This window comes from Castor canadensis, chromosome 6 (genome assembly GCF_047511655.1).
Source record: "Castor canadensis chromosome 6, mCasCan1.hap1v2, whole genome shotgun sequence".
NCBI lineage: Eukaryota > Metazoa > Chordata > Mammalia > Rodentia > Castoridae > Castor > Castor canadensis.
This window is the reverse complement of record NC_133391.1, coordinates 7,478,096-7,496,761: the sequence shown is the minus strand read 5'-3', so window position 1 is coordinate 7,496,761 and position 18,666 is coordinate 7,478,096. Positions and strand designations below refer to the sequence as shown.

At 55.9% G+C, this 18,666-nt stretch overlaps 1 protein-coding gene across 1 annotated transcript; it reads right to left on the bottom strand.

The window, feature by feature from the left end:
* Positions 1-329: 329 nt before the first annotated feature.
* LOC141424247 (uncharacterized) lies at positions 330-17,575 on the bottom strand. Its single transcript, XM_074077807.1, has 3 exons — positions 15,546-17,575; positions 629-15,362; positions 330-470 (listed from the first exon to the last, which is right to left on the bottom strand). The coding sequence occupies exons 1-3, from the start codon at positions 17,573-17,575 to the stop codon at positions 330-332; spliced, it is 16,905 nt and encodes a 5,634-aa protein (XP_073933908.1).
* Between the last annotated feature and the right edge of the window lie 1,091 nt (positions 17,576-18,666).

Below are 18,666 nucleotides of genomic sequence, written 5' to 3'. Positions count from 1 at the left end.
TCCCTTCAGCAGAGGTACTTCCTGGGCTGCTGCTCACTGGAGCAGTAGGTGACAGTGTGCTCCCTACTGTCGTTGCAGGAACAGCAGTGCTCCTTACTTCCACAGTTGTTGAAGGGCTGGCTTCAGTGGCAGTTCCCAGCGGTGTGCTGGTGTCACCAGGACGTGTAGAGGGTGTAGTGATGTCGGGAGAAGTGCTTACAGGGGTACTGCTCACTAGAGTGGTGGGTGGCTGCGTGCTCCCCACTGAAGTTGGAGGAACAGGAGTGCTCATCACTTGCACACTTGTAGATGTGCCAGCTTCAGTAGCGGTTCCGACAGGTGTGGTGGTGTCACCAGGACTTGTGGAGGGTGTAGACATCTGAGCAGAAGTGCTCACAGGGGTGCTGCCGAGTAGGGTGGTGGATGGCAGTGTGCTCACTTCTGTTGCTGCTGGAGGAGTCGTACTTGCTGCTTGCACAGTGGTAGATGTGCTAGCTCCAAGAGTAGTTGCCGCAGGTGTGGTCATGTCAACCGGAGTGCTGGATGGTGGGATAACTTGTGTGGTGCTGCTCTGCGAGGTGGTTCCGGCTACAGTACTGGATGATGGTGTGCTCTCTTCTGTTCTTGTAGGAACAGGAGTGCTGCTTACTTCCACGGATGTAGATGTGTCAGCCTCTGTACTTGTTCGCACAGGTGTGGTGGTGTCAGCAGCAGTGCTGGATGGTGTGCTGAGCTCTGTGGAAGTGGTGAACAAGGTGGTACTGGCCACGGTCGTGGATGAGGGAGCGCTTCCTTCTGTTGTGAGCGTGACAGGTCTGGTAGTAGCTTCCAGAGCTGGAGGAGAGGAGCTGGCCTTAGGGGACGTCCACACAGGTGTGCTGGTTTCCCCAGGAGTGCTTGAGGGTGCAGCAACCTCAGTGGAAGTGATTGATGGGGTGCTCCTGACCAGAACGGTGGATGACAGCGTGCTCCCCGCCATTGTTGTAGGAACAGGAGTGGCTGTGGATTCCCAAGTTCTTGGTGTGCTAGCTTCAGTAGTGGTTCCGAAAGCAGTGGTGGTATCAACAGGAGTGCTGTGGGGAGTGGTGACATCTGTGGAAGTGGTAAAGGAGGTGGTGCTGACTAGAAGACTGGAAGATGGACTGATTTCTCCTGTTGTTGGATGAAAAGGACTGGTAGGGCCTTCCACAGTTGAAGGAGAGGAGCTGGCCTCAGTGGAGGTCCGCACAGGCGTGGTAGTCTCAACAGGAGTGGCTGAGGGTGTGCTCACTTCAGTGGAAGGGCTTACTGGGGTGCCGCTGACGACAGCAGTGGATGACAGTGTGCTCCCTTCTGTGGTTGGAGGAAAACTAGTGCTGCTTACGTCCACAGCTGCAGATGTGCCAGCCTCCGCAGTGGATCCCACGGGCGTGCTGGTGCCAACAGCAGTGCTGGATGGTGTGCTGATGTCCGTGGCAGTGGCGAACCAGGTGGTACTGGCCACAGTCGTGGCTGATGGAGTGCTTCCTTCTGTCGTTGGAGTAAAGGGGCTGGAAGGGCCTTCCGCAGTTGAAGGAGAAGAGCTGGCATCAGTGGATGTCGGAACAGGTGTGCTGGTTTCCACAGGGGTGGTGGTGGGTGTGCTCCCTTCAGCAGAGGTACTTCCTGGGCTGCTGCTCACTGGAGCAGTAGGTGACAGTGTGCTCCCTACTGTCGTTGCAGGAACAGCAGTGCTCCTTACTTCCACAGTTGTTGAAGGGCTGGCTTCAGTGGCAGTTCCCAGCGGTGTGCTGGTGTCACCAGGAAGTGTAGAGGGTGTAGTGATGTCGGGAGAAGTGCTTACAGGGGTACTGCTCACTAGAGCGGTGGGTGGCTGTGTGCTCCCCACTGAAGTTGGAGGAACAGGAGTGCTCATCACTTGCACACTTGTAGATGTGCCAGCTTCAGTAGCGGTTTCCACAGGTGTGGTGGTGTCACCAAGACTTGTGGAGGGTGTAGACATCTGAGCAGAAGTGCTCACAGGGGTGCTGCCGAGTAGGGTGGTGGATGGCAGTGTGCTCACTTCTGTTGCTGCTGGAGGAGTCGTACTTGCTGCTTGCACAGTGGTAGATGTGCTAGCTCCAAGAGTAGTTGCCGCAGGTGTGGTCATGTCAACAGGTGTTGTGGTGTCAGCAGCAGTGCTGGATGGTGTGCTGAGCTCTGTGGAAATGGTGAACAAAGTGTTACTGGCCACGGTCGTGGATGAGGGAGCGCTTCCTTCTGTTGTGAGCGTGACAGGTCTGGTAGTAGCTTCCAGAGCTGGAGGAGAGGAGCTGGCCTCAGGGGACGTCCACACAGGTGTGCTGGTTTCCCCAGGAGTGCTTGAGGGTGCAGCAACCTCAGTGGAAGTGATTGATGGGGTGCTCCTGACCAGAACGGTGGATGACAGCGTGCTCCCCGCCATTGTTGTAGGAACAGGGGTGGCTGTGGATTCCCAAGTTCTTGGTGTGCTAGCTTCAGTAGTAGTTCCGAAAGCAGTGGTGGTATCAACAGGAGTGCTGTGGGGAGTGGTGACATCTGTGGAAGTGGTAAAGGAGGTGGTGCTCACTAGAAGAGTGGAAGATGGACTGATTTCTCCTGTTGTTGGATGAAAAGGACTGGTAGGGCCTTCCACAGTTGAAGGAGAGGAGCTGGCCTCAGTGGAGGTCCGCACAGGCGTGGTAGTCTCAACAGGAGTGGCCGAGGGTGTGCTCACTTCAGTGGAAGGGCTTACTGGGGTGCCGCTGACGACAGCAGTGGATGACAGTGTGCTCCCTTCTGTGGTTGGAGGAAAACTAGTGCTGCTTACGTCCACAGCTGCAGATGTGCCAGCCTCCGCAGTGGATCCCACGGGCGTGCTGGTGCCAACAGCAGTGCTGGATGGTGTGCTGATGTCCGTGGCAGTGGCGAACCAGGTGGTACTGGCCACAGTCGTGGCTGATGGAGTGCTTCCTTCTGTCGTTGGAGTAAAGGGGCTGGAAGGGCCTTCCGCAGTTGAAGGAGAAGAGCTGGCATCAATGGATGTCGGAACAGGTGTGCTGGTTTCCACAGGGGTGGTGGTGGGTGTGCTCCCTTCAGCAGAGGTACTTCCTGGGCTGCTGCTCACTGGAGCAGTAGGTGACAGTGTGCTCCCTACTGTCGTTGCAGAAACAGCAGTGCTCCTTACTTCCACAGTTGTTGAAGGGCTGGCTTCAGTGGCAGTTCCCAGCGGTGTGCTGGTGTCACCAGGACGTGTAGAGGGTGTAGTGATGTCGGGAGAAGTGCTTACAGGGGTACTGCTCACTAGAGCGGTGGGTGGCTGCGTGCTCCCCACTGAAGTTGGAGGAACAGGAGTGCTCATCACTTGCACACTTGTAGATGTGCCAGCTTCAGTAGCGGTTCCCACAGGTGTGGTGGTGTCACCAGGACTTGTGGAGGGTGTAGACATCTGAGCAGAAGTGCTCACAGGGGTGCTGCCGAGTAGGGTGGTGGATGGCAGTGTGCTCACTTCTGTTGCTGCTGGAGGAGTCGTACTTGCTGCTTGCACACTGGTAGATGTGCTAGCTCCAAGAGTAGTTGCCGCAGGTGTGGTCATGTCAACCGGAGTGCTGGATGGTGGGATAACTTGTGTGGTGCTGCTCTGCGAGGTGGTTCCGGCTACAGTACTGGATGATGGTGTGCTCTCTTCTGTTCTTGTAGGAACAGGAGTGCTGCTTACTTCCACGGATGTAGATGTGTCAGCCTCTGTACTTGTTCCCACAGGTGTGGTGGTGTCAGCAGCAGTGCTGGATGGTGTGCTGAGCTCTGTGGAAGTGGTGAACAAGGTGGTACTGGCCACGGTCGTGGATGAGGGAGCGCTTCCTTCTGTTGTGAGCGTGACAGGTCTGGTAGTAGCTTCCAGAGCTGGAGGAGAGGAGCTGGCCTCAGGGGACGTCCACACAGGTGTGCTGGTTTCCCCAGGAGTGCTTGAGGGTGCAGCAACCTCAGTGGAAGTGATTGATGGGGTGCTCCTGACCAGAACGGTGGATGACAGCGTGCTCCCCGCCATTGTTGTAGGAACAGGGGTGGCTGTGGATTCCCAAGTTCTTGGTGTGCTAGCTTCAGTAGTGGTTCCGAAAGCAGTGGTGGTATCAACAGGAGTGCTGTGGGGAGTGGTGACATCTGTGGAAGTGGTAAAGGAGGTGGTGCTGACTAGAAGAGTGGAAGATGGACTGATTTCTCCTGTTGTTGGATGAAAAGGACTGGTAGGGCCTTCCACAGTTGAAGGAGAGGAGCTGGCCTCAGTGGAGGTCCGCACAGGCGTGGTAGTCTCAACAGGAGTGGCTGAGGGTGTGCTCACTTCAGTGGAAGGGCTTACTGGGGTGCCGCTGACGACAGCAGTGGATGACAGTGTGCTCCCTTCTGTGGTTGGAGGAAAACTAGTGCTGCTTGCGTCCACAGCTGCAGATGTGCCAGCCTCCGCAGTGGATCCCACGGGCGTGCTGGTGCCAACAGCAGTGCTGGATGGTGTGCTGATGTCCGTGGCAGTGGCGAACCAGGAGGTACTGGCCACAGTCGTGGCTGATGGAGTGCTTCCTTCTGTCGTTGGAGTAAAGGGGCTGGAAGGGCCTTCCGCAGTTGAAGGAGAAGAGCTGGCATCAGTGGATGTCGGAACAGGTGTGCTGGTTTCCACAGGGGTGGTGGTGGGTGTGCTCCCTTCAGCAGAGGTACTTCCTGGGCTGCTGCTCACTGGAGCAGTAGGTGACAGTGTGCTCCCTACTGTCGTTGCAGGAACAGCAGTGCTCCTTACTTCCACAGTTGTTGAAGGGCTGGCTTCAGTGGCAGTTCCCAGCGGTGTGCTGGTGTCACCAGGACGTGTAGAGGGTGTAGTGATGTCGGGAGAAGTGCTTACAGGGGTACTGCTCACTAGAGTGGTGGGTGGCTGCGTGCTCCCCACTGAAGTTGGAGGAACAGGAGTGCTCATCACTTGCACACTTGTAGATGTGCCAGCTTCAGTAGCGGTTCCGACAGGTGTGGTGGTGTCACCAGGACTTGTGGAGGGTGTAGACATCTGAGCAGAAGTGCTCACAGGGGTGCTGCCGAGTAGGGTGGTGGATGGCAGTGTGCTCACTTCTGTTGCTGCTGGAGGAGTCGTACTTGCTGCTTGCACAGTGGTAGATGTGCTAGCTCCAAGAGTAGTTGCCGCAGGTGTGGTCATGTCAACCGGAGTGCTGGATGGTGGGATAACTTGTGTGGTGCTGCTCTGCGAGGTGGTTCCGGCTACAGTACTGGATGATGGTGTGCTCTCTTCTGTTCTTGTAGGAACAGGAGTGCTGCTTACTTCCACGGATGTAGATGTGTCAGCCTCTGTACTTGTTCGCACAGGTGTGGTGGTGTCAGCAGCAGTGCTGGATGGTGTGCTGAGCTCTGTGGAAGTGGTGAACAAGGTGGTACTGGCCACGGTCGTGGATGAGGGAGCGCTTCCTTCTGTTGTGAGCGTGACAGGTCTGGTAGTAGCTTCCAGAGCTGGAGGAGAGGAGCTGGCCTTAGGGGACGTCCACACAGGTGTGCTGGTTTCCCCAGGAGTGCTTGAGGGTGCAGCAACCTCAGTGGAAGTGATTGATGGGGTGCTCCTGACCAGAACGGTGGATGACAGCGTGCTCCCCGCCATTGTTGTAGGAACAGGAGTGGCTGTGGATTCCCAAGTTCTTGGTGTGCTAGCTTCAGTAGTGGTTCCGAAAGCAGTGGTGGTATCAACAGGAGTGCTGTGGGGAGTGGTGACATCTGTGGAAGTGGTAAAGGAGGTGGTGCTGACTAGAAGACTGGAAGATGGACTGATTTCTCCTGTTGTTGGATGAAAAGGACTGGTAGGGCCTTCCACAGTTGAAGGAGAGGAGCTGGCCTCAGTGGAGGTCCGCACAGGCGTGGTAGTCTCAACAGGAGTGGCTGAGGGTGTGCTCACTTCAGTGGAAGGGCTTACTGGGGTGCCGCTGACGACAGCAGTGGATGACAGTGTGCTCCCTTCTGTGGTTGGAGGAAAACTAGTGCTGCTTACGTCCACAGCTGCAGATGTGCCAGCCTCCGCAGTGGATCCCACGGGCGTGCTGGTGCCAACAGCAGTGCTGGATGGTGTGCTGATGTCCGTGGCAGTGGCGAACCAGGTGGTACTGGCCACAGTCGTGGCTGATGGAGTGCTTCCTTCTGTCGTTGGAGTAAAGGGGCTGGAAGGGCCTTCCGCAGTTGAAGGAGAAGAGCTGGCATCAGTGGATGTCGGAACAGGTGTGCTGGTTTCCACAGGGGTGGTGGTGGGTGTGCTCCCTTCAGCAGAGGTACTTCCTGGGCTGCTGCTCACTGGAGCAGTAGGTGACAGTGTGCTCCCTACTGTCGTTGCAGGAACAGCAGTGCTCCTTACTTCCACAGTTGTTGAAGGGCTGGCTTCAGTGGCAGTTCCCAGCGGTGTGCTGGTGTCACCAGGAAGTGTAGAGGGTGTAGTGATGTCGGGAGAAGTGCTTACAGGGGTACTGCTCACTAGAGCGGTGGGTGGCTGTGTGCTCCCCACTGAAGTTGGAGGAACAGGAGTGCTCATCACTTGCACACTTGTAGATGTGCCAGCTTCAGTAGCGGTTCCCACAGGTGTGGTGGTGTCACCAAGACTTGTGGAGGGTGTAGACATCTGAGCAGAAGTGCTCACAGGGGTGCTGCCGAGTAGGGTGGTGGATGGCAGTGTGCTCACTTCTGTTGCTGCTGGAGGAGTCGTACTTGCTGCTTGCACAGTGGTAGATGTGCTAGCTCCAAGAGTAGTTGCCGCAGGTGTGGTCATGTCAACCGGAGTGCTGGATGGTGGGATAACTTGTGTGGTGCTGCTCTGCGAGGTGGTTCCGGCTACAGTACTGGATGATGGTGTGCTCTCTTCTGTTCTTGTAGGAACAGGAGTGCTGCTGACTTCCACGGATGTAGATGTGTCAGCCTCTGTACTTGTTCGCACAGGTGTGGTGGTGTCAGCAGCAGTGCTGGATGGTGTGCTGAGCTCTGTGGAAGTGGTGAACAAGGTGGTACTGGCCACGGTCGTGGATGAGGGAGCGCTTCCTTCTGTTATGAGCGTGACAGGTCTGGTAGTAGCTTCCAGAGCTGGAGGAGAGGAACTGGCCTCAGGGGACGTCCACACAGGTGTGCTGGTTTCCCCAGGAGTGCTTGAGGGTGCAGCAACCTCAGTGGAAGTGATTGATGGGGTGCTCCTGACCAGAACGGTGGATGACAGCGTGCTCCCCGCCATTGTTGTAGGAACAGGGGTGGCTGTGGATTCCCAAGTTCTTGGTGTGCTAGCTTCAGCAGTGGTTCCGAAAGCAGTGGTGGTATCAACAGGAGTGCTGTGGGGAGTGGTGACATCTGTGGAAGTGGTAAAGGAGGTGGTGCTCACTAGAAGAGTGGAAGATGGACTGATTTCTCCTGTTGTTGGATGAAAAGGACTGGTAGGGCCTTCCACAGTTGAAGTAGAGGAGCTGGCCTCAGTGGAGGTCCGCACAGGCGTGGTAGTCTCAACAGGAGTGGCCGAGGGTGTGCTCACTTCAGTGGAAGGGCTTACTGGAGTGCCGCTGACGACAGCAGTGGATGACAGTGTGCTCCCTTCTGTGGTTGGAGGAAAACTAGTGCTGCTTACGTCCACAGCTGCAGATGTGCCAGCCTCCGCAGTGGATCCCACGGGCGTGCTGGTGCCAACAGCAGTGCTGGATGGTGTGCTGATGTCCGTGGCAGTGGCGAACCAGGTGGTACTGGCCACAGTCGTGGCTGATGGAGTGCTTCCTTCTGTCGTTGGAGTAAAGGGGCTGGAAGGGCCTTCCGCAGTTGAAGGAGAAGAGCTGGCATCAGTGGATGTCGGAACAGGTGTGCTGGTTTCCACAGGGGTGGTGGTGGGTGTGCTCCCTTCAGCAGAGGTACTTCCTGGGCTGCTGCTCACTGGAGCAGTAAGTGACAGTGTGCTCCCTACTTTCGTTGTAGGAACAGCAGTGCTCCTTACTTCCACAGTTGTTGAAGGGCTGGCTTCAGTGGCAGTTCCCAGCGGTGTGCTGGTGTCACCAGGACGTGTAGAGGGTGTAGTGATGTCGGGAGAAGTGCTTACAGGGGTACTGCTCACTAGAGCGGTGGGTGGCTGCGTGCTCCCCACTGAAGTTGGAGGAACAGGAGTGCTCATCACTTGCACACTTGTAGATGTGCCAGCTTCAGTAGCGGTTCCCACAGGTGTGGTAGTGTCACCAGGACTTGTGGAGGGTGTAGACATCTGAGCAGAAGTGCTCACAGGGGTGCTACCGAGTAGGGTGGTGGATGGCAGTGTGCTCACTTCTGTTGCTGCTGGAGGAGTCGTACTTGCTGCTTGCACAGTGGTAGATGTGCTAGCTCCAAGAGTAGTTGCCGCAGGTGTGGTCATGTCAACCGGAGTGCTGGATGGTGGGATAACTTGTGTGGTGCTGCTCTGCGAGGTGGTTCCGGCTACAGTACTGGATGATGGTGTGCTCTCTTCTGTTCTTGTAGGAACAGGAGTGCTGCTTACTTCCACGGATGTAGATGTGTCAGCCTCTGTACTTGTTCGCACAGATGTGGTGGTGTCAGCAGCAGTGCTGGATAGTGTGCTGAGCTCTGTGGAAGTGGTGAACAAGGTGGTACTGGCCACGGTCGTGGATGAGGGAGCGCTTCCTTCTGTTGTGAGCGTGACAGGTCTGGTAGTAGCTTCCAGAGCTGGAGGAGAGGAGCTGGCCTCAGGGGACGTCCACACAGGTGTGCTGGTTTCCCCAGGAGTGCTTGAGGGTGCAGCAACCTCAGTGGAAGTGATTGATGGGGTGCTCCTGACCAGAACGGTGGATGACAGCGTGCTCCCCGCCATTGTTGTAGGAACAGGGGTGGCTGTGGATTCCCAAGTTCTTGGTGTGCTAGCTTCAGTAGTAGTTCGGAAAGCAGTGGTGGTATCAACAGGAGTGCTGTGGGGAGTGGTGACATCTGTGGAAGTGGTAAAGGAGGTGGTGCTCACTAGAAGAGTGGAAGATGGACTGATTTCTCCTGTTGTTGGATGAAAAGGACTGGTAGGGCCTTCCACAGTTGAAGGAGAGGAGCTGGCCTCAGTGGAGGTCCGCACAGGCGTGGTAGTCTCAACAGGAGTGGCCGAGGGTGTGCTCACTTCAGTGGAAGGGCTTACTGGGGTGCCGCTGACGACAGCAGTGGATGACAGTGTGCTCCCTTCTGTGGTTGGAGGAAAACTAGTGCTGCTTACGTCCACAGCTGCAGATGTGCCAGCCTCCGCAGTGGATCCCACCGTCGTGCTGGTGTCAACAGCAGTGCTGGATGGTGTGCTGATGTCCGTGGCAGTGGCGAACCAGGTGGTACTGGCCACAGTCGTGCCTGGTGGAGTGTTTCCTTCTGTCGTTGGAGTAAAAGGGCTGGAAGGGCCTTCCACAGTTGAAGGAGAAGAGCTGGCATCAGTGGATGTCGGAACAGGTGTGCTGGTTTCCACAGGGGTGGTGGTGGGTGTGCTCCCTTCAGCAGAGGTACTTCCTGTGCTGCTGCTCACTGGAGCAGTAGGTGACAGTGTGCTCCCTACTGTCGTTGCAGGAACAGCAGTGCTCCTTACTTCCACAGTTGTTGAAGGGCTGGCTTCAGTGGCAGTTCCCAGCGGTGTGCTGGTGTCACCAGGACGTGTAGAGGGTGTAGTGATGTCGGGAGAAGAGCTTACAGGGGTACTGCTCACTAGAGCGGTGGGTGGCTGTGTGCTCCCCACTGAAGTTGGAGGAACAGGAGTGCTCATCACTTGCACACTTGTAGATGTGCCAGCTTCAGTAGCGGTTCCCACAGGTGTGGTGGTGTCACCAGGACTTGTGGAGGGTGTAGACATCTGAGCAGAAGTGCTCACAGGGGTGCTGCCGAGTAGGGTGGTGGATGGCAGTGTGCTCACTTCTGTTGCTGCTGGAGGAGTCGTACTTGCTGCTTGCACAGTGGTAGATGTGCTAGCTCCAAGAGTAGTTGCCGCAGGTGTGGTCATGTCAACAGGTGTTGTGGTGTCAGCAGCAGTGCTGGATGGTGTGCTGTGCTCTGTGGAAGTGGTGAACAAGGTGGTACTGGCCACGGTCGTGGATGAGGGAGCGCTTCCTTCTGTTGTGAGCGTGACAGGTCTGGTAGTAGCTTCCAGAGCTGGAGGAGAGGAGCTGGCCTCAGGGGACGTCCACACAGGTGTGCTGGTTTCCCCAGGAGTGCTTGAGGGTGCAGCAACCTCAGTGGAAGTGATTGATGGGGTGCTCCTGACCAGAACGGTGGATGACAGCGTGCTCCCCGCCATTGTTGTAGGAACAGGGGTGGCTGTGGATTCCCAAGTTCTTGGTGTGCTAGCTTCAGTAGTGGTTCCGAAAGCAGTGGTGGTATCAACAGGAGTGCTGTGGGGAGTGGTGACATCTGTGGAAGTGGTAAAGGAGGTGGTGCTGACTAGAAGAGTGGAAGATGGACTGATTTCTCCTGTTGTTGGATGAAAAGGACTGGTAGGGCCTTCCACAGTTGAAGGAGAGGAGCTGGCCTCAGTGGAGGTCCGCACAGGCGTGGTAGTCTCAACAGGAGTGGCCGAGGGTGTGCTCACTTCAGTGGAAGGGCTTACTGGGGTGCCGATGACGACAGCAGTGGATGACAGTGTGCTCCCTTCTGTGGTTGGAGGAAAACTAGTGCTGCTTACGTCCACAGCTGCAGATGTGCCAGCCTCCGCAGTGGATCCCACGGGCGTGCTGGTGCCAACAGCAGTGCTGGATGGTGTGCTGATGTCCGTGGCAGTGGCGAACCAGGTGGTACTGGCCACAGTCGTGGCTGATGGAGTGCTTCCTTCTGTCGTTGGAGTAAAGGGGCTGGAAGGGCCTTCCGCAGTTGAAGGAGAAGAGCTGGCATCAGTGGATGTCGGAACAGGTGTGCTGGTTTCCACAGGGGTGGTGGTGGGTGTGCTCCCTTCAGCAGAGGTACTTCCTGGGCTGCTGCTCACTGGAGCAGTAAGTGACAGTGTGCTCCCTACTGTCGTTGTAGGAACAGCAGTGCTCCTTACTTCCACAGTTGTTGAAGGGCTGGCTTCAGTGGCAGTTCCCAGCGGTGTGCTGGTGTCACCAGGACGTGTAGAGGGTGTAGTGATGTCGGGAGAAGTGCTTACAGGGGTACTGCTCACTAGAGCGGTGGGTGGCTGCGTGCTCCCCACTGAAGTTGGAGGAACAGCAGTGCTCATCACTTGCACACTTGTAGATGTGCCAGCTTCAGTAGCGGTTCCCACAGGTGTGGTGGTGTCACCAGGACTTGTGGAGGGTGTAGACATCTGAGCAGAAGTGCTCACAGGGGTGCTACCGAGTAGGGTGGTGGATGGCAGTGTGCTCACTTCTGTTGCTGCTGGAGGAGTCGTACTTGCTGCTTGCACAGTGGTAGATGTGCTAGCTCCAAGAGTAGTTGCCGCAGGTGTGGTCATGTCAACCGGAGTGCTGGATGGTGGGATAACTTGTGTGGTGCTGCTCTGCGAGGTGGTTCCGGCTACAGTACTGGATGATGGTGTGCTCTCTTCTGTTCTTGTAGGAACAGGAGTGCTGCTTACTTCCACGGATGTAGATGTGTCAGCCTCTGTACTTGTTCGCACAGATGTGGTGGTGTCAGCAGCAGTGCTGGATAGTGTGCTGAGCTCTGTGGAAGTGGTGAACAAGGTGGTACTGGCCACGGTCGTGGATGAGGGAGCGCTTCCTTCTGTTGTGAGCGTGACAGGTCTGGTAGTAGCTTCCAGAGCTGGAGGAGAGGAGCTGGCCTCAGGGGACGTCCACACAGGTGTGCTGGTTTCCCCAGGAGTGCTTGAGGGTGCAGCAACCTCAGTGGAAGTGATTGATGGGGTGCTCCTGACCAGAACGGTGGATGACAGCGTGCTCCCCGCCATTGTTGTAGGAACAGGGGTGGCTGTGGATTCCCAAGTTCTTGGTGTGCTAGCTTCAGTAGTAGTTCGGAAAGCAGTGGTGGTATCAACAGGAGTGCTGTGGGGAGTGGTGACATCTGTGGAAGTGGTAAAGGAGGTGGTGCTCACTAGAAGAGTGGAAGATGGACTGATTTCTCCTGTTGTTGGATGAAAAGGACTGGTAGGGCCTTCCACAGTTGAAGGAGAGGAGCTGGCCTCAGTGGAGGTCCGCACAGGCGTGGTAGTCTCAACAGGAGTGGCCGAGGGTGTGCTCACTTCAGTGGAAGGGCTTACTGGGGTGCCGCTGACGACAGCAGTGGATGACAGTGTGCTCCCTTCTGTTGTTGGAGGAAAACTAGTGCTGCTTACGTCCACAGCTGCAGATGTGCCAGCCTCCGCAGTGGATCCCACCGTCGTGCTGGTGTCAACAGCAGTGCTGGATGGTGTGCTGATGTCCGTGGCAGTGGCGAACCAGGTGGTACTGGCCACAGTCGTGGCTGATGGAGTGCTTCCTTCTGTCGTTGGAGTAAAGGGGCTGGAAGGGCCTTCCGCAGTTGAAGGAGAAGAGCTGGCATCAATGGATGTCGGAACAGGTGTGCTGGTTTCCACAGGGGTGGTGGTGGGTGTGCTCCCTTCAGCAGAGGTACTTCCTGGGCTGCTGCTCACTGGAGCAGTAGGTGACAGTGTGCTCCCTACTGTCGTTGCAGGAACAGCAGTGCTCCTTACTTCCACAGTTGTTGAAGGGCTCTCTTCAGTGGCAGTTCCCAGCGGTGTGCTGGTGTCACCAGGACGTGTAGAGGGTGTAGTGATGTCGGGAGAAGTGCTTACAGGGGTACTGCTCACTAGAGCGGTGGGTGGCTGCGTGCTCCCCACTGAAGTTGGAGGAACAGGAGTGCTCATCACTTGCACACTTGTAGATGTGCCAGCTTCAGTAGCGGTTCCGACAGGTGTGTTGGTGTCACCAGAACTTGTGGAGGGTGTAGACATCTGAGCAGAAGTGCTCACAGGGGTGCTGCCGAGTAGGGTGGTGGATGGCAGTCTGCTCACTTCTGTTGCTGCTGGAGGAGTCGTACTTGCTGCTTGCACAGTGGTAGATGTGCTAGCTCCAAGAGTAGTTGCCGCAGGTGTGGTCGTGTCAACCGGAGTGCTGGATGGTGGGATAACTTGTGTGGTGCTGCTCTGCGAGGTGGTTCCGGCTACAGTACTGGATGATGGTGTGCTCTCTTCTGTTCTTGTAGGAACAGGAGTGCTGCTTACTTCCACGGATGTAGATGTGTCAGCCTCTGTACTTGTTCGCACAGGTGTGGTGGTGTCAGCAGCAGTGCTGGATGGTGTGCTGAGCTCTGTGGAAGTGGTGAACAAGGTGGTACTGGCCACGGTAGTGGATGAGGGAGCGCTTCCTTCTGTTATGAGCGTGACAGGTCTGGTAGTAGCTTCCAGAGCTGGAGGAGAGGAGCTGGCCTCAGGGGACGTCCACACAGGTGTGCTGGTTTCCCCAGGAGTGCTTGAGGGTGCAGCAACCTCAGTGGAAGTGATTGATGGGGTGCTCCTGACCAGAACGGTGGATGACAGCGTGCTCCCCGCCATTGTTGTAGGAACAGGGGTGGCTGTGGATTCCCAAGTTCTTGGTGTGCTAGCTTCAGTAGTGGTTCCGAAAGCAGTGGTGGTATCAACAGGAGTGCTGTGGGGAGTGGTGACATCTGTGGAAGTGGTAAAGGAGGTGGTGCTCACTAGAAGAGTGGAAGATGGACTGATTTCTCCTGTTGTTGGATGAAAAGGACTGGTAGGGCCTTCCACAGTTGAAGTAGAGGAGCTGGCCTCAGTGGAGGTCCGCACAGGCGTGGTAGTCTCAACAGGAGTGGCCGAGGGTGTGCTCACTTCAGTGGAAGGGCTTACTGGGGTGCCGCTGACGACAGCAGTGGATGACAGTGTGCTCCCTTCTGTGGTTGGAGGAAAACTAGTGCTGCTTACGTCCACAGCTGCAGATGTGCCAGCCTCCGCAGTGGATCCCACGGGCGTGCTGGTGCCAACAGCAGTGCTGGATGGTGTGCTGATGTCCGTGGCAGTGGCGAACCAGGTGGTACTGGCCACAGTCGTGGCTGATGGAGTGCTTCCTTCTGTCGTTGGAGTAAAGGGGCTGGAAGGGCCTTCCGCAGTTGAAGGAGAAGAGCTGGCATCAGTGGATGTCGGAACAGGTGTGCTGGTTTCCACAGGGGTGGTGGTGGGTGTGCTCCCTTCAGCAGAGGTACTTCCTGGGCTGCTGCTCACTGGAGCAGTAAGTGACAGTGTGCTCCCTACTGTCGTTGTAGGAACAGCAGTGCTCCTTACTTCCACAGTTGTTGAAGGGCTGGCTTCAGTGGCAGTTCCCAGCGGTGTGCTGGTGTCACCAGGACGTGTAGAGGGTGTAGTGATGTCGGGAGAAGTGCTTACAGGGGTACTGCTCACTAGAGCGGTGGGTGGCTGCGTGCTCCCCACTGAAGTTGGAGGAACAGGAGTGCTCATCACTTGCACACTTGTAGATGTGCCAGCTTCAGTAGCGGTTCCCACAGGTGTGGTAGTGTCACCAGGACTTGTGGAGGGTGTAGACATCTGAGCAGAAGTGCTCACAGGGGTGCTACCGAGTAGGGTGGTGGATGGCAGTGTGCTCACTTCTGTTGCTGCTGGAGGAGTCGTACTTGCTGCTTGTACAGTGGTAGATGTGCTAGCTCCAAGAGTAGTTGCCGCAGGTGTGGTCATGTCAACCGGAGTGCTGGATGGTGGGATAACTTGTGTGGTGCTGCTCTGCGAGGTGGTTCCGGCTACAGTACTGGATGATGGTGTGCTCTCTTCTGTTCTTGTAGGAACAGGAGTGCTGCTTACTTCCACGGATGTAGATGTGTCAGCCTCTGTACTTGTTCCCACAGGTGTGGTGGTGTCAGCAGCAGTGCTGGATGGTGTGATGAGCTCTGTGGAAGTGGTTAACAAGGTGGTACTGGCCACGGTCGTGGATGAGGGAGCGCTTCCTTCTGTTGTGAGCGTGACAGGTCTGGTAGTAGCTTCCAGAGCTGGAGGAGAGGAGCTGGCCTCAGGGGACGTCCACACAGGTGTGCTGTTTTCCCCAGGAGTGCTTGAGGGTGCAGCAACCTCAGTGGAAGTGATTGATGGGGTGCTCCTGACCAGAACGGTGGATGACAGCGTGCTCCCCGCCATTGTTGTAGGAACAGGGGTGGCTGTGGATTCCCAAGTTCTTGGTGTGCTAGCTTCAGTAGTGGTTCCGAAAGCAGTGGTGGTATCAACAGGAGTGCTGTGGGGAGTGGTGACATCTGTGGAAGTGGTAAAGGAGGTGGTGCTCACTAGAAGAGTGGAAGATGGACTGATTTCTCCTGTTGTTGGATGAAAAGGACTGGTAGGGCCTTCCACAGTTGAAGGAGAGGAGCTGGCCTCAGTGGAGGTCCGCACAGGCGTGGTAGTCTCAACAGGAGTGGCCGAGGGTGTGCTCACTTCAGTGGAAGGGCTTACTGGGGTGCCGCTGACGACAGCAGTGGATGACAGTGTGCTCCCTTCTGTTGTTGGAGGAAAACTAGTGCTGCTTACGTCCACAGCTGCAGATGTGCCAGCCTCCGCAGTGGATCCCACGGGCGTGCTGGTGCCAACAGCAGTGCTGGATGGTGTGCTGATGTCCGTGGCAGTGGCGAACCAGGTGGTACTGGCCACAGTCGTGGCTGATGGAGTGCTTCCTTCTGTCGTTGGAGTAAAGGGGCTGGAAGGGCCTTCCGCAGTTGAAGGAGAAGAGCTGGCGTCCGTGGATGTCGGAACAGGTGTGCTGGTTTCCACAGGGGTGGTGGTGGTTGCGGTCACCTCAGCAGAGGTATTTCCTGGGCTGCTGCTCACTGGAGCAGTAGGTGACAGTGTGCTCCCTACTGTCGTTGCAGGAACAGCAGTGCTCCTTACTTCCACAGTTGTTGAAGGGCTGGCTTCAGTGGCAGTTCCCAGCGGTGTGCTGGTGTCACCAGGACGTGTAGAGGGTGTAGTGATGTCGGGAGAAGTGCTTACAGGGGTACTGCTCACTAGAGCGGTGGGTGGCTGTGTGCTCCCCACTGAAGTTGGAGGAACAGGAGTGCTCATCACTTGCACACTTGTAGATGTGCCAGCTTCAGTAGCGGTTCCCACAGGTGTGCTGGTGTCACCAGGACTTGTGGAGGGTGTAGACATCTGAGCAGAAGTGCTCACAGGGGTGCTGCCGAGTAGGGTGGTGGATGGCAGTGTGCTCACTTCTGTTGCTGCTGGAGGAGTCGTACTTGCTGCTTGCACAGTGGTAGATGTGCTAGCTCCAAGAGTAGTTGCCGCAGGTGTGGTCATGTCAACCGGAGTGCTGGATGGTGGGATAACTTGTGTGGTGCTGCTCTGCGAGGTGGTTCCGGCTACAGTACTGGATGATGGTGTGCTCTCTTCTGTTCTTGTAGGAACAGGGGTGCTGCTTACTTCCACGGATGTAGATGTGTCAGCCTCTGTACTTGTTCCCACAGGTGTGGTGATGTCAGCAGCAGTGCTGGATGGTGTGCTGAGCTCTGTGGAAGTGGTGAACAAGGTGGTACTGGCCACGGTAGTGGATGAGGGAGCGCTTCCTTCTGTTGTGAGCGTGACAGGTCTGGTAGTAGCTTCCAGAGCTGGAGGAGAGGAGCTGGCCTCAGGGGACGTCCACACAGGTGTGCTGGTTTCCCCAGGAGTGCTTGAGGGTGCAGCAACCTCAGTGGAAGTGATTGATGGGGTGCTCCTGACCAGAGCGCTGGATGACTGCGTGCTCTCCTCCGTTGTGGTAGGAACAGTGGTGGCTGTGGATTCCCAAGTTGTAGGTGTGCTAGCTTCAGTAGTGGTTCCGACAGCAGTGGTGGTATCAACAGCAGTGCTGTGGGGAGTGGTGACATCTGTGGAAGTGGTGAAGGAGGTGGTGCTCACTAGAACAGTGGAAGATGGATTGATTTCTCCTGTTGTTGGATGAAAAGGACTGGTAGGGCCTTCCACAGTTGAAGGAGAGGAGCTGGCCTCACTGGAGGTCCGCACAGGCGTGGTAGTCTCAACAGGAGTGGCTGAGGGTGTGCTCACCTCAGTGGAAGGGCTTACTGGGGTGCCGCTGGCAACAGCAGTGGATGACAGTATGCTCCCTTCTGTGGTTGGAGGAAAACTAGTGCTGCTTACGTCCACAGCTGCAGATGTGCCAGCCTCCGCAGTGGATCCCACGGGCGTGCTGGTGTCAACAGCAGTGCTGGATGGTGTGCTGATGTCCGTGGCAGTGGCGAACCAGGTGGTACTGGCCACAGTCGTGGCTGGTGGAGTGCTTCCTTCTGTCGTTGGAGTAAAGGGGCTGGAAGGGCCTTCCGCAGTTGAAGGAGAAGAGCTGGCGTCCGTGGATGTCGGAACAGGTGTGCTGGTTTCCACAGGGGTGGTGGTGTTTGCGGTCACCTCAGCAGAGGTATTTCCTGGGCTGCTGCTCACTGGAGCAGTAGGTGACAGTGTGCTCCCTACTGTCGTTGCAGGAACAGCAGTGCTCCTTACTTCCACAGTTGTTGAAGGGCTGGCTTCAGTGGCAGTTCCCAGCGGTGTGCTGGTGTCACCAGGACGTGCAGAGGGTGTAGTGATGTCGGGAGAAGTGCTTACAGGGGTACTGCTCACTAGAGCGGTGGGTGGCTGCGTGCTCCCCACTGAAGTTGGAGGAGCAGCAGTGCTCATCACTTGCACACTTGTAGATGTGCCAGCTTCAGTAGCGGTTCCCACAGGTGTGCTGGTGTCACCAGGACTTGTGGAGGGTGTAGACATCTGAGCAGAAGTGCTCACAGGGGTGCTGCCGAGTAGGGTGGTGGATGGCAGTGTGCTCACTTCTGTTGCTGCTGGAGGAGTCGTACTTGCTGCTTGCACACTGGTAGATGTGCTAGCTCCAAGAGTAGTTGCCGCAGGTGTGGTCGTGTTAAGCGGAGGGCTGGATGGTGGGATAACTGGTGTGGTGCTGCTGAGCGAGGTGGTTCCGGCTACAGTACTGGATGATGGTGTGCGCTCTTCTGTTCTTGTAGGAACAGGAGTGCTGCTTACTTCCACGGATGTAGATGTGTCAGCCTCTGTACTTGTTCCCACAAGTGTGGTGGTGTCTACAGCAGTGCTGGATGGTTTGCTGATGTCCGTGGCAGTGGCGAACCAGGTGGTACTGGTCACCGTCGTGGCTGATGTAGTGTTTCCTCCTGTCGTTGGAGTAAAAGAGCTGTGAGAGCCTTCCTGAGTTGAAGGAGAAGAGCTGGGTTCCATGGATGTCGAAACATTTGTGCTGTTTACCACCAGCTTGGAAGTGCTACTCCCGACTATAGCAGGAGAGTTAGAGAGAGAGAGTGTGAGAAAGATAGAGAGAGAGAGACAGAGAAATAGAGATAGAGAGATAGAGAGAGTGATTGAGAGAGTATCTATTAGTATAACATGCCAACCTTGCCATAGAAAATTTTTAGGTGTAACAGGGGTTGAACTCGACTGCATGGTTGTAAATCACATGTTCTACCACTTGAGCCACCTCTAGTCTATTTTAAGGTATAGCAATTTTTCACAGCATATATGAGTTGCACCAAACTTGTGGTTTTATTACGATATTTCCATACATGCATATAATGTAATTTGGTCATATTCATTCCTTTTATCACTCTTTCTTATCTCTCCTTCCCTCTCCCCTTTTCCTCTTCTCTTTACACCTTCCCAGTTGTTCCCCTTTTTCTTCATGAGCTTGGTTTGTTTTGTCCCCTAGTTTCCATCTGTTGTGCTCGGATAGCTACAAGAAGAAGATT

Bases quoted from the DNA above. Each gene is read 5' to 3' on its own strand.
- LOC141424247 (XM_074077807.1), bottom strand. From the start codon at position 17,575: ATGAGCACTGCTGCTCCTCCAACTTCAGTGGGGAGCACGCAGCCACCC. The intron at 15,363-15,545 runs GTTCGCCACTGC...CACCCCAGTAAG, and splicing joins ACTGTGGCCAGTACCACCTG to CCCTTCCACTGAAGTGAGCA. The intron at 471-628 runs GTAAGCAGCACT...TCTTGGAGCTAG, and splicing joins ACACATCTACATCCGTGGAA to CACATCTACCACTGTGCAAG.